Raw genomic sequence first — 15657 nt, forward strand, 5'->3', positions numbered from 1 at the left:
TATTACAATAATTTAGAAGCACCAACCAGATCTTCTTCACAAAACACTTCCAAGTGCTTTTTTGGGGGCGATTGGATTTTTATAATGTATTTATAATAAAAGCACTTCTAGCAAAAGCACTTATGAGCATACATGTTTTCTAGAGAAGCAATCTCAAATGGGCACAAAGAAACTCAACCTGAAGAAAACTGTGATGGAATTCAAATGATAATTAACTCGTACAAAATTGGCAATGCTGCCATAGGATTTGATCCCGAGTTCTACGTAACAAACTAAACAATTGCTCAGCCTAACCATTGAGAAATCCAACAAAAAACTGAATACAAAGACTACACCAATGCCTATTAGGCTCTAACTCCGTGAACCGAATGACGATAACATAAGACTACATTATTACTAGAGCAGAGCATACTCAGCAACTAATTCTTCGGCACCTTACTCAACAAGTACTTCTTCAAAACATCCATCACAGACCCAAAATCCGCCTTCACTTGCACTGGCGGGTTAGCATACTTGCAAGCCAAATCCTTGATATCATTTGAATGATAATCAATCTTCGACTGCGTGAATTTCAACCCATGAGCCGTGCTCACCACCACAGTCCGGTCGTTTGTGCCTATGATACCTTGGTTCCGAAGCTTAATCAATGCAGCCAATGCCACACCAGTGTGAGGACATATGAACATGCCAGTGGAGTCCGCTTGAGCCATGGCATCCATCAACTCCTGCTCACTGGCTTCCTCCACAATCCCATTCGACTTCTTCAACGCATACACGGCTCTGTCTATCGAAACAGGATCACCTATTTGGATTGCGGATGCAAACGTAGTGTTCGCCTTCACGGGCTTGAACTCTTGATCCCACCCTGACTTGTAATGCAAGTACAGCGGGTTCGCATTTGCAGCTTGGGCACAAACAAGCCTAGGAATCTTATCTACTAGCCCCAACTCTTTGCACATATGAAACCCTTTGTAGAAAGCATATATGTTACCCAAATTTCCCCCTGGAACTATGACCCAATCCGGCACTTCCCAATCAAACTGCTGCAAAATCTCTATTGCAGCGGTTTTTTGACCCTCTAATCTCAAACTGTTCAAAGAATTAGCCAAATAAATCGGCAGCTCCGCCGTGACTTCTCGAATCAGCTGCATACAACCATCGAAATCAGTATCAATGCTCAGCACGAAGGCCCCATTGGCAATGGGTTGAACCAGCTGAGCCAGAGATATCCGATTTGCGGGTAGAAACACAATCGATGGTATCCCAGCAGCGGCACAGTAGGCCGATAAGGCGGCAGATGTGTCTCCGGTGGAGGCACAGCCGACGCCGACCACGGGGCGCTTCATTTTCCTCAGCCGATTCACTTGGCTGACCAAAACAGTCATGCCCAAGTCCTTAAAACTGCCAGTGTGGCTAATCCCACAGTGTTTGACCCACAAATCGTTCATGCTTAGAAACTGTTTGCCATAACGCTCAGCCCAGAAGAGATTGGAGTTACCTTCAAAAGCGGAGACAATGTCGTCGCTGTCAATCTCGGGTAGGACCCACTCCTTCTTGCTCCAAACGCCGGAGCCGTAGGGCCAGGTGGTCTTGCCGATCCGGGAGTCGAAGAGGTCGCGCCAGTACTTGCCGTCGTAGTTTTTGAGGGCGGCCATGTCGTGCTGGACGTCGAGGAGGCCGCCGGAGTTGGATCGGTAGACGATCTCGTCGAGGGAGTAGGACTCGGCGGCGGAGGAGGAGGGGTCGGCGTTGAAGGGGACGTAGCGGGCGGAGAAGTGATGGGAGTGGGTGGTGTTGTGGCGGCGAGCCTCGTCGCGAATGTTGTGGGGAGGGTGGTCGGAGGAGGAAGAAGAGGAGGAGGGAGGAGTGGAGGTGGAGACGCATTTGATGGTGGTGGCGAAATGGGGTTTGGTTGAGGGGTGGAGGGAGGTGGGGTTTTGTGGTTTGAGGGAGAGAGGGGAAGATTGGAAGAGAGAGGAAGAGGCCATTGTGGGAGGGAGGGAGGGAGGGAGAGAGAGAGAGAGCGCTCCGGTGGCTGGTTGGTTTGAAGTTTGAACTGATGTATCGTTTAGGCCTTAAGGTGAGTTTCGATGGTTAAATCGAATGCACCGAGTCTAATTATTTTGGCAATTGTCCTTATAAATTCTTAGGCGGTTAACCGAATCGACTCGCATATATTTCATTTTATTTTTTTAATCATTATTAATACGTGTAGTAATGTAAATAGTTAGTTATTTATGAGTTATCGTGTTTTCACTACATAAAAACAAAACATGATTAGCTTAAGAGTCTCTTTGAAAAAGAACGGGGGCACTATTTGGAGAACGCAGCAGCGGCTGCTTGAGTGCTCTCCTTGGGCTGTTTCATTTGTATTTTCCTTTGAGCAATCATTCATATTGGTTCTATGTTCTATAGCTTTTGTTAGATAAATTTATTATGTATTTTCTTCTTCACACAAACCGAAAACCAATCCAAACCAACTTGCCACATTCGATTAACCGACCTGATTGGTTTTAAACCCAACTTGGTCGGTTTCGATTTGCAATTTTGGCCAAACCGACTACGTTGGTTTGGTTTTGGTTGGCCCAAAACCGACCCAAAACAACCTATGCCCACCCCTACTAAGCACCATTGGTTTTATTAGTAATTCAATATTATTGGACGGGTGTGAGTTTGATAGAGATGAATTTTATACTGATTTTGTAAGAGAAGAGATTTTTACTTTTATTTAAAAAATGGGGATTATTTGTGAGTCTCACACCATATTGAACTTTAATGATCCGAACGGTCTATTTTTCAGTTGCACTTCATAAATCATCTTTGCAAAATATTAGCCAAATCAGAAATATTTGAGGCATCTAATTAAGTTCAAAGAAAATTGACGAACACTATGTTCTAAGAAACATTAAAATTTCATCATGATAATTAAATGGGCAAATGATTTCGTATTGCAGTGAATTTTTGTATAGATGACCTATGGATTGAGACTAACGAAATAAACTATTTGGATCGTTGAAGTTCAATGTGAAATTGGTCACACAACTAATCCCCATTTTTAGTGAATATATATGCGTACTGTCACTGAGTTGTAAAGGCCACAAACTGCACTAGAATAATACCTTGTTGGACTCTTTGACACGCAAAGTGACAGTCAATTTTTATATGTTTGGCTCTGGAGTGCAAGACAAAATTGGTTCCTAATGTCACGGCAGAAATGTCACAATGAAGTAAAGGAATGACAGAACTGAAGATGTGTAAAGTCCATGTGTGGTTGTTGAAGCCAAACGACGTTTGCAGTAGTAGCAGCCATAGCTTTGTATTCTGCTTTTGTGGGAGATGTAACAATATGTTGCTTCTTAAAACTCCAAGAAATATGATTGGAGCTAAGAAATACTACAAAGTTAATAGTGGAACATCTATCATTAAGATCACCAGCCCAATTTGCATTTATATAAGCTTTTAAATACAAAGAACAGGACTGAAAACCCTAGACTCAATGTGCTCCTAAGATATCTTAAAATTCAACAACTTCTGATTTGGATAGCAATGAGTGAGACAAGGCTTACAGTCCATCATGCTTGCTTTGCATAGCAAATCCTTGACATATTTTGGCTGATGAAAAATAAATCTATGTAGAATGCTTAATCTGAACTCCAAGAAAATAGTGCAAAATATCCAAATCTTTCATACCAAACTCCCTTTTTAACTGGGAAATCACAGCTTGAATGGTATCATTGTAGACATCAAAATTTCGGTGAAATAAATGTTGATCAATGCATTAAAATTTCAACGTTCACGTGTCACATAAATTTTACAAGTAGCGTGTGACTCAACGAAAAATCGGAAAAAATCAGAAAAGTCATCAAATAGGACACGTGTCAACACCTAGCAGAAATGATTTATTTCATCTGAATATTATATTCAAATTTAGGTCTTGAAAAATTCTATAAATACAAGGCCATTTCATCCATTTCAAGGGACCAATGGACATATGCATTTCTTTACTCCCAAATTGGAAGAGAATTCCCCAAATCCTTGAAGCTATAAAACTCCAAAGCTTTCAAGCATCAAACCTCCCAAATTCTCAAGAATCCTAAAGGATCAAGAAAGCTCTCTTTGTTTCTTCGTCAAATCCTTGAAGAAATCCACACAATTGTTCATCAAGATCAAGCCTCAAAGGCCCTTGAAGATCCGTTCATCCTTGTTCATCAAGATCAAGCCCAACGGCTCTTGAAGAAATCCACACAACTGTTCATCAAGATCAAGCCCTAAAGGCCCTTGAAGATTCGCTCATCCTAAGATCAAGCCTCGACAACCCTTTTGATCAACAACATCAACAAATACGCACCACTTTTCATCCCTAGACCAAGCCTCGACGGCCTTTTGGATCAATAGCCCATCCACAAATCTACACCTTACAAAGATAGAATCAGAGGATCAAATTGTAAAAGAGATTGCAACCCCAAAATTAATACAAAATATTATTTTGTACACGTGTTCTTGTCTCATTCATCGCATGAATATTTGTGTTTACAATCATCAATATCACCGGCAAGAATGATATCATCGACATATAACAATAAGACTCCCAAGATAGTACAAATACTTGTTTCCATGTTTTTTGGTGGGCTTTAGGTATTTTTATGTTTTTGTCTCTCCTTGAAATGTGAAAAACTAGTGTAGTTCCTTAAAATATAACATATATTTTTGTCTCTATATGTAAAACTCCCAAGAAGTAACGTGAAAAATGCACACTTCTAATAAAATAAAATCAATCACCTAGAAAAATGTTTGATCAAATTTAAGGAAGAAAAAAAAAATGTTTGATCTAAAAAATTAAATCGCTTATATAAAAACATCTTGAATACATGAAACATGTGTAATTTGATCAAAGTGAACCCTACCCTTGTAACTGAGGTGAACCTTACCTAAATCAGAAAGATGGTTAATAATGCGGGCTATATTATTTAAAGTAGTGCTACATTTATCATTTATTTATACCATTATTTGTACTATCTTTTAATAAAAATAAGGTCAATCAACACATGTGAGTGTCATTTCTATTAAATAAATAGGACAAATAACGGTATATGTAAATTGCAAGAAAGTATTTTTGTATTATATATATGCTCGAACTTTTAGAATATGTTGTACACAAGACAAGAGTCGATAGCCAACCAAGACATTGAGCAACTCTTCTGATAAAGGGTCAAGGAACAGGATCCTATCCGGATCCTCTTTGTGAGAATTATGGGGATTAATTCATTCTATCCGTTCATCAGTCGTCTTACGGTCATAAATTATTTTTTATTTTTTATTTAAAATTTAACACAAACAGTACTTGATGAAAGCTGACCGCACGATATACGATAAACGACTAAGATGAATTAACCCCTAAAATCTTCACAAAGAGGATCTAAAGAGGATCCTCATCCTAATTAAAAAAACAAACAAAACATGCAAGTTTGGACTTTGTAGCTTTGAAATACTAACTTATATATTTTTCTTTATTTTTTAAATATTTAAATATCGAATTGTGAAGTTGGTATGCCAAGTCCTTTTCTGTAATTTTCGTCTTCTGTATTCTATTGACATGTCATACGAGACAATACCTACCTTTGTACAGTTAAAAATACATAGTAGTATTAATTGAATTGTGACACTAACCACCACATTTCAATATCTTCTTCTATGATACCAACTTGTGATTGTTATGGTCATGTTGTGTCCTGGGTATATGAGAGATTCTCTATCTACTTTGTATTGTTTTTCGTGACATGTCAAACGTAATTTGAAGGTTCGTCGAGAGCGCAAAGAACAAAGCTTGGTTGCTAACAAGCGTACATGAAACGAGAGCAGTACATGAGTCATACATGTAAGAAATCATTGGATCAATCTCTAATGTCATCAGACTATTGATTACTATGCGGTAGTGCCAAGGGAGAAAAAGCACACCAAAGGGAAGAAGAGAAAATAACTTTCACGTTGGATTGATTTGTCTAGAAGAATGAATCCTTCTTTTAAAGACTTCATTGTACCATTTCCAGAAAGTTGTGAGATTTCTCTGAATGGTCTGATAAGACACAACACTTATAGAAGGGTCTAACTCTTATGATAAGTCATACTTCTTATAACACCCTTCGGTTAAGTGTATATCAATACACCAATCTTATGGTGCACCTCCATACATCAAATATACACATAGTAAAACCAACATCATCATGATCATATTCCAACATCTCCCACTTGATCTTAATGATGTAAGATCTCGTTGGCTACATATGTTGGATATCATTTCCGAGTATCAAATCTTGTTTACTCTTGACTTTCCAACTGTAGCTTACAAACATTTGTAAATTGTAGTAAGTTCGTGGTTCGATTTATACATGTGCATGCTTTGACCACTATTACTGTAGTTTACAAACATTTGTAAATTGTAGTAAAATGGCACCATTACTCTTTACTAAGAAAATATCATCCGTACCTAATATTAACGGCGACTTTAGGCAAGTCTAACTTGACTTGCATTGAAATTTAGATCAAGTACTTCCTCCTAAGCCAATCCAGAGGCCTTTCTGGGTGCCAATCCAAAGGCCTTTTTGGATACACCTTATCAATGACTTTACACACTATGCACCAAGATGTTAAATAAATTCAAACTTGATGCGTATAAACGGATTTTACATACAAGAACGTCTGTTATAACCATGTTACCTCGCTAGTGCCCCTCTATCTTTTATCCGACCAATCAATCAGATAAAGTCAAATCAAATTGTTCATTTCAGGAGGCCCCGAAATCCCTCCAATGATGTCCATACCGCTTACGCCGACTACAACATCGAGATGATTCCAACTTGTAGTCACATACTCCTCTGAATTGGTCATAAGATCGACCACCATCTTAGTCGAGGGTGTGTGGTCGACTCTCACTTCATCCCTTTCCACTATAATTCCATATAGTGATACTTTACATCAATGTGTTCTCCTTAGGAACTAAAAATTCCTAAAAGATGGTGGACTTGTTATCATAAAACACATTGACATAATTCCAAGGAATACAATTGATATGTATTAATAAACATTTAGCCTATGCTGCAGTACTTACCTGTGACATCCCGTCCCGGGATTATTAACACGTACGCGTGGAATTACAATTTTTCCCCTAGTGTGTTTTTCGTCACATTGTGGGGTTGTTTTGGGTGTTGTGGCATGTGTTGGGCCACAAATACACACCTGCACACTCTCTGTCCTTCCCTTTCCCTCTGTCTCTCTCTCCCGTGTCTCTCTTTCTCTCCCCCGAGCTTCCACTTCCCCTGTAAACGTACGGACACAAACCAAGGACCATTAAACCGTAGCAGATCGAGGAAACCAAGGGTGCAGTTGTGATCGTGAGGTTGAGGGGAGCACGAATATACCACTTTCAGGTAAGAACTTCGACGTTTTCACGTCGATATCGCGATGTCCGTTTTGAGCACTGTTCATGCAACATTAATTTACTTAGTTTTTGGACATTTGAAGCTTGTAGGTGTGTTGGTGAAGTCCTAAGGAGCGTCGGAGTAGCTCGTTGGACAAATTTGGACGTCGGGAAGGCCTGGTTCGAAGTTGGCCGAACTTGGAGTTTTTGGACAAGGTATAATCTCTTAGTTTTAGCCCTTAAAACTTGTTGGGACATGTTCTACTAGTCTAGGGCTTTCATTTGGTCCAAGAATCACGAAAAACGGATGAAAAATGAGCGAGAAAACCCAAGTTGCAGGTTTTCCCAGTTTCCGGCGCCGGCGACGTCGCCGGCGATCGAATGAAGAAGGCGACGGAATATTCCGTCAATTCTGACGGAATATTCCTAACGCCGTTAACGGATCCGGTTAGTTTTAACGGAATATTCCGTCAGTTTAACGGAATATTCCTGACGGCGTCTGTTGACACCGTCAGTGTGCCTGGCACGTGGCCGCGCGTGGGGGGCGCGTAGGTCCGTGCCTGTGCTGGCGCGTGGGGGCGCGTGTGGGGTCCAAAAATTATTTTAAAAAAATGGTTGTAATCCTGAGGTTGTGTAGAGCACGTTGGTATATTCATTTGTCCATTTTGAGCAATGTATGAGAAGTTATTACGAGAAACGGGTTATGTGCTTTAAAGTTAACGTTTTTATAGTTGTTTCGCATTTAGGTGACACGTACCCAGAGGACGAGCGTGCACACGCGAGACAGGGGGGCTACGACCCTTCTACATACCAGTGAGTGGGCTTTTGTTTTTCCGTATATACCTATATACATTTATATTACCAGAAATAGATTAAAAAGGGTAATTGATTTATGCCATGCACTTTATTATTATCGTTTATGCATCATTGCATGCTTTATTAGTGGCATACATATACATATGCATATTGGGTGCTGTGGACGCGCAGGTAAGTGCCAGGTAAGTGACATTCACGTTTATGTTTCAGTAGTGGTTTGAGATGCCTAGAGAGCTCATAACCTGCACCCCCGGTGTTAGTGCTCCCGCCCCGAGTAGGGCACAGTCCTTCACGTGATGTTCACCTCCCGCACCACACGCTCAGCTTGGATCCAAGTTAGGTGCATAGGCCTGTCGTACAGACCACATTAGGTGGTTCCGACTCGTAGGTGACCCGCGATTAGTCGCACAGTCTTCACGTGATCGTAGCACTAGAGCGTATATATATATGTTACACCCAGGCCTGTCGTACAGACCACCTTGAGTGGTTCCGACTCGTGGGCAGGTTCAGTTTTAGAGTTGAGATTTGAGCTCTAGATGCAGCCGTACAGGTCACGTTAGGTGACTCCGGCTGCCAGATGTTATGATGTTGATATGATTTATACCTGGGCACTTACATTCATATTGAGGCTTTGGCATGGCATATCTTGAGCATGATTGACATACCCTTGAGCATGTTGTGCATGTTTATACATACGTACATATGTTTATTTTCTGGGAAGTATACAGGTTTTACGGCGAGGGGTTAGATTGTATTTTGCTAAATGGTTTTCAAAGAGCTTTGTTTTTGCCCACTCACGCTTTTGTTTTGCGCCCCTCCAGGTTCTAGTTGCTTAGCCGTTGCGGTGGTTTCCCTTGAGAGCTTTTCGGCGTTCTGACAGACACTCCACATTGTAGGGTCGCCTTCGGGCGTACTACTGTTATCGTTTTTGTTTGGACTGCTCTAGACCTACTCTGATTTTGTATATCACTTACTAGCACTTATATTAGTACCTTGTATGCTAGTTTTGAATTATTCGTACTTTTATATTACTACTTTTTTTTTTAGCTTCCGCACGTGCACATGGCTACGTCACCTTTGTGTGACGGCCAGCACGCTCCGATCTCGGTCGGGGTGTGTCATTACCTGCCCATATTATAACACAACTTTGTTCCTTAATTAATCAAGAAGCGGCCATTATGTTTTTAATCAAAATTTCTGTCAAAAATGCATTGTAATAAGAAAACACATGATTATTATTTGATTCAATAAATTACATATCTTGAGACTTCTTATCAACTTGCTTAATTAAAAACATAAACCGAAACAAAGTTTGTTTGAGTCTCCCACTGAAATCCGAAACAGTGTTTCTTTGGGTCTCCCACTAATTGATTAGTCTCTTCAAGATTGAAAAATCAAACTACCGTTCAATCTTGTAGACAATTTCTTTTTTCTTTTTCTCCCACTGTTCTAGTTATTACTATTACCTAGTAGCACATCACTAACCATATCGTTATCATGATGACTAATTGTATCTCTCCCACTTGATCATTGACAATAGCATAATTTTCAACCATGTCTTGATTGCTAGTGAAACTTTGTGCTTCCGAGGGTTTTCTTTGATACATGATTTTCATATATAATAGTGATTAAAATATTTGTATTCAGAAGAAGTGTGTAGATAATCATACACAGCAACGGAATCGATAATCTTAGCCTGTAGGGATTAGACTATTCGACTATTCTTGAAGTGATTCACAGAAGCAATTCCTCTTGCTTTGTGTGAGATTTTACAGTTTCGTTACTTATTCTGTTGTGTTTGTTGAACTTTGGGTTGTAGATGACCTCATCTTCTATATTTATGATTGAGAAATTGATTTCGTTATTACTCTCCGGGCCACTTTGTATATCAGAGATCCTTCAACTAGTATCTCACCTTAAATTACATACACACAAGGTTTTCTTAGGAATCAGAAGGTATGTTGTTATCTTGTTGCTGCACGAAGGGCATTTGTTTCCCCAAAGAACAAAATTCTTTCATCAAATAAATTCCCGTATAATTATTAGTGGCAATATAATGCATTTAGTGATGTAAATAAAAGCATTCGAAACACTAAAATTACTCGGATAAATATATGAAAAGAGTGACACATGTTTCATAGGAACAAACAATTGAAAAATCTCTCTCTAAAGTAGTAGTATCCTGGAAATGGAAAGCATGTTTAGGAAGACAGCCACTAGAAGCAAACTATGAAAGCAGCATTACAACAAATGGTCTTAAACAGATCGGATTTTCAAGAATAAACTTGGACAGTGTTTATCCAACTATCGGGGGACGTTTCAAATTAATCAGGCCGGGCTCTCTTGTTGCTGCATGAAGGGCATTTGTACTGCTTGATCTGTTTTGCTCGTGCAGGGGTCATCTTCACGCACTTCATGTGGAACCACGTCTCACAAAAATCACAGAAAATCCAGGGTTCGTCCAAAGAGGATGGTCCGCCTCCACCACATGCTCCACATGTCTCTTCACGTTCATCCTCCTCCTCTTCATCCAAGCCCTCGTCTTCGTCTTTAGGCTGCAATACTTCCAAATGTCTTCCTTGAGATTCGGACCCTCGCTGTTTTTTTGTCGCAAAAATGGATAATGAAATTGTTTCATGTCAGTAACACCTATTCAAATAACATCCACAGCTGCTACAGTAATGAAACCATGCTTAAATTGCGAGAACAGGGAATATAATAGAAGGCCAATACCAGTTACGCCGCCACTGAGCAACAAACAGATTCATATTTTAATTCACAAATGATAAAAGAACTTTGCGCTTGTATAGGGGATAATGCATCTTTGATTGAGGCTACATATCTACGTTACCAGAATTCTCTTTCGGATATAAAGGGAAAGCCAGAAACAGATACATGTAGAAACAAGTTATATAAGCCACCGAACAAGAAAAGATAGTCAACGTGACCTTCCCTGATGGGCAACAACATATAGACGGTAGCCATAAACCTAGGCTCCCCATAAATACGGTACCCTTATATGTAATTTTCTTGAAGCGTAAGTACAAATGGAATGTAAATTTTTTACCGCTTTGGAGCTTGACTTGGATTTGTTGCTGCCATGATTTGAAGATGACTTCTCCTTTACTTGTTTTTTTGCAGTACCGGTCACGACTTCAAATATTGTTGGCAGTTCATTAATCATATTAAAAAGTCGCTTCCTGCAGCAAAAAGGAAACAACAATACATGGAACAGAAGCCCAAAACCACATGGAATACTGAAAGAGTTTGATTTTAGACATGGAAACAAAAGCAACTGAAAACCAGCTTAATTTAAACGAAACAGAAAACCTAATCGAATATAAGAAAAAGGGAGTGGCTAGCATCTGTTTTAGTATAGTTCACTATCATACTGAAATTACAAAGGCAATGAAAATATTAAAACAAACAAAAATAAAATCAACTAATGTAAATACATCTGCCAACTACCAATTCAGCAATCCATTCTGAAGGAAATACACTGCGAAAGATACAGCGATGATTATCTATCAATAACTTTAGAGAGAAAAACATTTGCAAACACAAAATGAACTTTATTCACAGTCATCAGCATCCGATCACGAGAAACTGTATACAGAGCGGTTGCAACTTACCTGTCAGCCTTGTCGAACCCAAATCTGGCACCAAAGTAGAAGGCAACAGAAACTAGCCAGGCATCACTATGAACAGCAACCAAAGATAGCCAGTCTTTTTCTGCCATGCCATCTCTTGCAAAGTTGATACCCAGAGCAGGCTCTGGCAATTCTGGAGGCACTTCTTCAGCAGGTAGGTTGACTTCCCACTGCTCACTAGGATATCCATACAAGGAGAGATTCTCCTTCTCTATAAGTAGAAAATAGCTCATAATGATGGTTGAAACAGACAGCATAAACATAGCCACACATAGGAAGTAACAACCAAAAAAATGACAACTGAGTAGGAAACCCTATTAAATACAGCTTTAATTTCCAAACAGATCTGAACAGTAAAGTATCACGGGCCAATTTTAATAAGGCCTTGAACATATATGAAGGTATAACCCGTTCAAGGTAAAGAATTACCAGTGATTCATGGAAACCATACAGAACCATTAAAACAAAAATGCAAAAGGACCGAAAAAAGAACAGGAACACTATATCATAACAAAAAAAATAAATCATCATTGTCATCTCCATATCACAAAAGCCTTGTCCAGGATGCAACATATTTAAACTGTAAAGGGCAGTTAATTCTCCTTGGAGTACAGCTCTTAAGAAAATTAAATATAACTCATAACACAACATGGCACAAATTTCTATACAAACGATCCCTTGGACAAACCACAGCATGTGCACACAAAGAAAAGAAGAGAGTTTCTTCTTAGTTCTCACTAAAATCTTTAATTAGCTATTTCCCTTTATACATTATTTCACCTATTAGAATGAAACAACATGATTCACTTGCGAATTCCAAAATCCAAATTATTGACCAAAGATAATCCTGCAAATGCTAAAGTCATTTTAACTTCTTTTTTTCAACAAGTGACAGACTGAGCAACTCCATTAACTTATTTGAAGAAAGGCTTCTATAAAGAGCCTTGTTGCATACAGCAAATTAGATGACCAATACAATATATTCCTGAAAGTACTGGGAAAGATGTAGTGACAACCTAGTTAAGTTCCAAATTTGTTGCAGATCTCCATTTACAAGTCCAAGAAACAAAGGAACAGTTCATACATAGCTCGCATGTTAAACAGATGCCACATTCATGACAGAACTTTATAAGGCATAGAAAACTTACCAGGATCACACATCTGAAAGAATTTTTCAACATCTGCAACAAAAATTGAAATCATATAAATCAATCGACATTCAAACAAAAACAAAGTAGCTCTGAATGCAAACTACTACAGGTCCAACACAATTTTCAAAATCCCTTAAAAAATAAAACTGTAATGATCCATTATATGAAAAAAATTACAAAACTCATGCAGAACGGGATTTACTTTTGTCTTGGCTCTCCATTCAATGAATCACAAGATGTTAATCTAGTCCGAAAGTACTCAAATCTAGTTCGTAACATTTTGGTTTTCTGTATCCCTAAGCTTCTTCACTTCCAAAATAGAGGTTCACTTCTATAAAATAAAAACAAACAAGAAATACATTCATTCACTTTTTGGTTCATGAGTTCTTGAAACCTGTAAAGGTAAGCCGTCCTCCAACAAATTAGGGAACAAATATTTGCTCCAGTTAAGAAAGCTTCATTTTCGCACAAACTGGAAAAACCTGCATTTTCTTTTCTCAGTCAAAAAAATGAGGCCGAACAACTATAAAGCCAAAAGCACTTCTGTTCTACTCAACTCTTTCGACAAGTAAACAGAGATTTCATGAACAAACAAACAGTTCTGAAGAGGTTTTTAATCCTTTTTCAGCTGTCTCACAAAAGCTAAACATTTTTCCCCGTTACACAAGAGAAAGTAAAATGTCAAATTCAGAAAGATATTTTCTGGCATCCCTCTATTCAGTCCCAATACAAGAAACACTAAAATATTGCAGAGACAAATGTGTTAGAGAACAAAACATAAAACACAAACTAGTCTGAAATTACTTCCAAATCATAGACAAACACAACCACCATACATGAAATCACATTTTCGCTTCTCCCAAGCACTACAGCTGAAAACCAAAGTAGAATTCCAAAACCAAAATAATTGATTTCACCATCCTCAACCTGCTCGAAACTCAAAAGCACATAACAAAAATGAAAGAAAGGGGAATAACTTCAATCATAAATGAACTTAAAGCCCTCAATTCAGTGAATTCACTAGTCTTCTATCCCTTTCTTCCTCGGTTTTCTCGGAAACCGAACAGAAAATGAGAACTGAGCTAAACCATATTCAAAAGGGAGAAAAGTGCCAATTCCCTATCACTCAATTTCTAATATGAAACAAACAAATTTAATCCAAACCCAAAACAACATTAAACGTAAATATTCAAACTTTACGGCCTTTTAGCATTCTAAATTTGCTCTCAAACCAAACACAGAAGCTAAACCCAGTAAAAAATATTACCATTTTTTAAACCCACTTGTCAATTCAATTAAAAAAAACAAGGGGAGGACCAAATTCGAAGTCTAATTTCCAAATCCCAAACCAAATAATCCCACTAATCAGTAAAAAAAACACCAATTTCCCTTCTGGGTTTCCTCCAGAACTAAATTTGAACTTAAATTAGTAATTTAAAAAGTTAAAACAAATGAAAGATTCGAAGTAAAATAGATAAAGACAAAGAGGAAATTACCAGAAGTGAGAGCCTTGATCATTCCAGATCTGCGGCCCTTGAAATCTCGGAAAACCTCCTCGACCGTTCGAGGATTGTAGAGCGCGGCATCAGCTCCCTTCATTGTTATCTCTCCCTCTCTTTCTCTCTCTGTGAGAAAACCAAGTCAAAACTTATGAGAGAGAGGGAGAGTTTTGCGAAGATGTTAATGAAGGTGGAATTGCAGTTTTGGGCCTGGAGTTTGTGTTAATTTTGGATTTAGTGCTTGATATTTGCAGTTAGATCCTTGTATAAGGTTGAATACTTTCTCTCCACATGTTTGGTTCAGCTTTACAATTGGTCTTTGTGTTTTCAAATTTGTCAAATTTTCTTTTTGGTCAAACATAAACTTCATCCATATAAGAAAATGTAAAAGATAAACTTAAGTAAAGGCTGCTAGTGGGTCACAAAGATGTTCAAGCAAAGCACATGATAGCCTAATTGAAGTTTGTCTATTGATTGCCACAACCATCATGTAAATCACCAATTCGCCGTTCGAATCAACTAAGATACTGTCAACACCAACAAAAGACAAGGGCCATAAAACAAAAGCACATATGCAAAAAAGTCCCAAAAGAAGAACAAATCTAATCCCTACTTTCAAAACAACAAAGATGCACAAAGAAAATAAAAAGTTGTCTCTAAAAACTCAACCAAAGAAAAAAGCAGCCAGAACCAGCAACCATATCCACCAGCCGAGGAACATCAAAGGTAAACTTTCAATACCAACAAAGCAAGATGACAAAACACCATCAGAATCGTAGAAGAAGGCAGCGCAAAGACCCAAACCAGCTGCAAAGCAACTTTGCACACCTTCATCTGAGTAAGCGACCACTCGCTCTCGAGGTGGGTAGCAAATACAATGGCTAGTAGAGGCTTCTCATTCGAAAGCGAGCATTTATTAGACAATTGAAGGATTTGTAGACAAAGGAGTGGGAGGATAAAGGAGAGCTCTCGTGTGAAGCACAAAGGAAGAAAATCTAAGTAGTTGTATAGGTAGGGATTAGAAATAATTTTGGGGCTAATTTACATCTGGTGCAGCAAGCTGAAAGACTCCAAAAGGTGAGCAAAAAACCAAAAAAATGGGGAGAAAGCACTTAATCTGAAAATCG

At 38.7% G+C, this 15657-nt stretch overlaps 2 protein-coding genes across 2 annotated transcripts; both read right to left on the reverse strand.

Moving 5' to 3' along the window:
* Window positions 1-179: 179 nt before the first annotated feature.
* Window positions 180-2026, reverse strand: LOC137708554 (threonine synthase, chloroplastic-like). The gene has a single exon (XM_068447653.1). The coding sequence runs from the start codon at window positions 1986-1988 to the stop codon at window positions 420-422; it is 1569 nt and encodes a 522-aa protein (XP_068303754.1). The 5' UTR covers window positions 1989-2026; the 3' UTR covers window positions 180-419.
* Window positions 2027-10317: 8291 nt separating this feature from the next.
* On the reverse strand, window positions 10318-14908 carry LOC137707925 (PHD finger protein ALFIN-LIKE 4-like). The gene is made up of 5 exons (XM_068446868.1): window positions 14528-14908; window positions 13029-13061; window positions 11863-12091; window positions 11298-11430; window positions 10318-10827 (listed from the first exon to the last, which is right to left on the reverse strand). The coding sequence occupies exons 1-5, from the start codon at window positions 14628-14630 to the stop codon at window positions 10555-10557; spliced, it is 771 nt and encodes a 256-aa protein (XP_068302969.1). The 5' UTR covers window positions 14631-14908; the 3' UTR covers window positions 10318-10554.
* Window positions 14909-15657: the final 749 nt, after the last annotated feature.

This window comes from Pyrus communis, chromosome 11 (genome assembly GCF_963583255.1).
Source record: "Pyrus communis chromosome 11, drPyrComm1.1, whole genome shotgun sequence".
NCBI lineage: Eukaryota > Viridiplantae > Streptophyta > Magnoliopsida > Rosales > Rosaceae > Pyrus > Pyrus communis.

Bases quoted from the DNA above. Each gene is read 5' to 3' on its own strand.
- LOC137707925 (XM_068446868.1), bottom strand. From the start codon at position 14,630: ATGAAGGGAGCTGATGCCGCGCTCTACAATCCTCGAACGGTCGAGGAG. The intron at 13,062-14,527 runs GTAATTTCCTCT...TTTTTGTTGCAG, and splicing joins GATCAAGGCTCTCACTTCTG to ATGTTGAAAAATTCTTTCAG. The intron at 11,431-11,862 runs GTAAGTTGCAAC...TTTTTGCTGCAG, and splicing joins GGGTTCGACAAGGCTGACAG to GAAGCGACTTTTTAATATGA.
- LOC137708554 (XM_068447653.1), bottom strand. From the start codon at position 1,988: ATGGCCTCTTCCTCTCTCTTCCAATCTTCCCCTCTCTCCCTCAAACCA.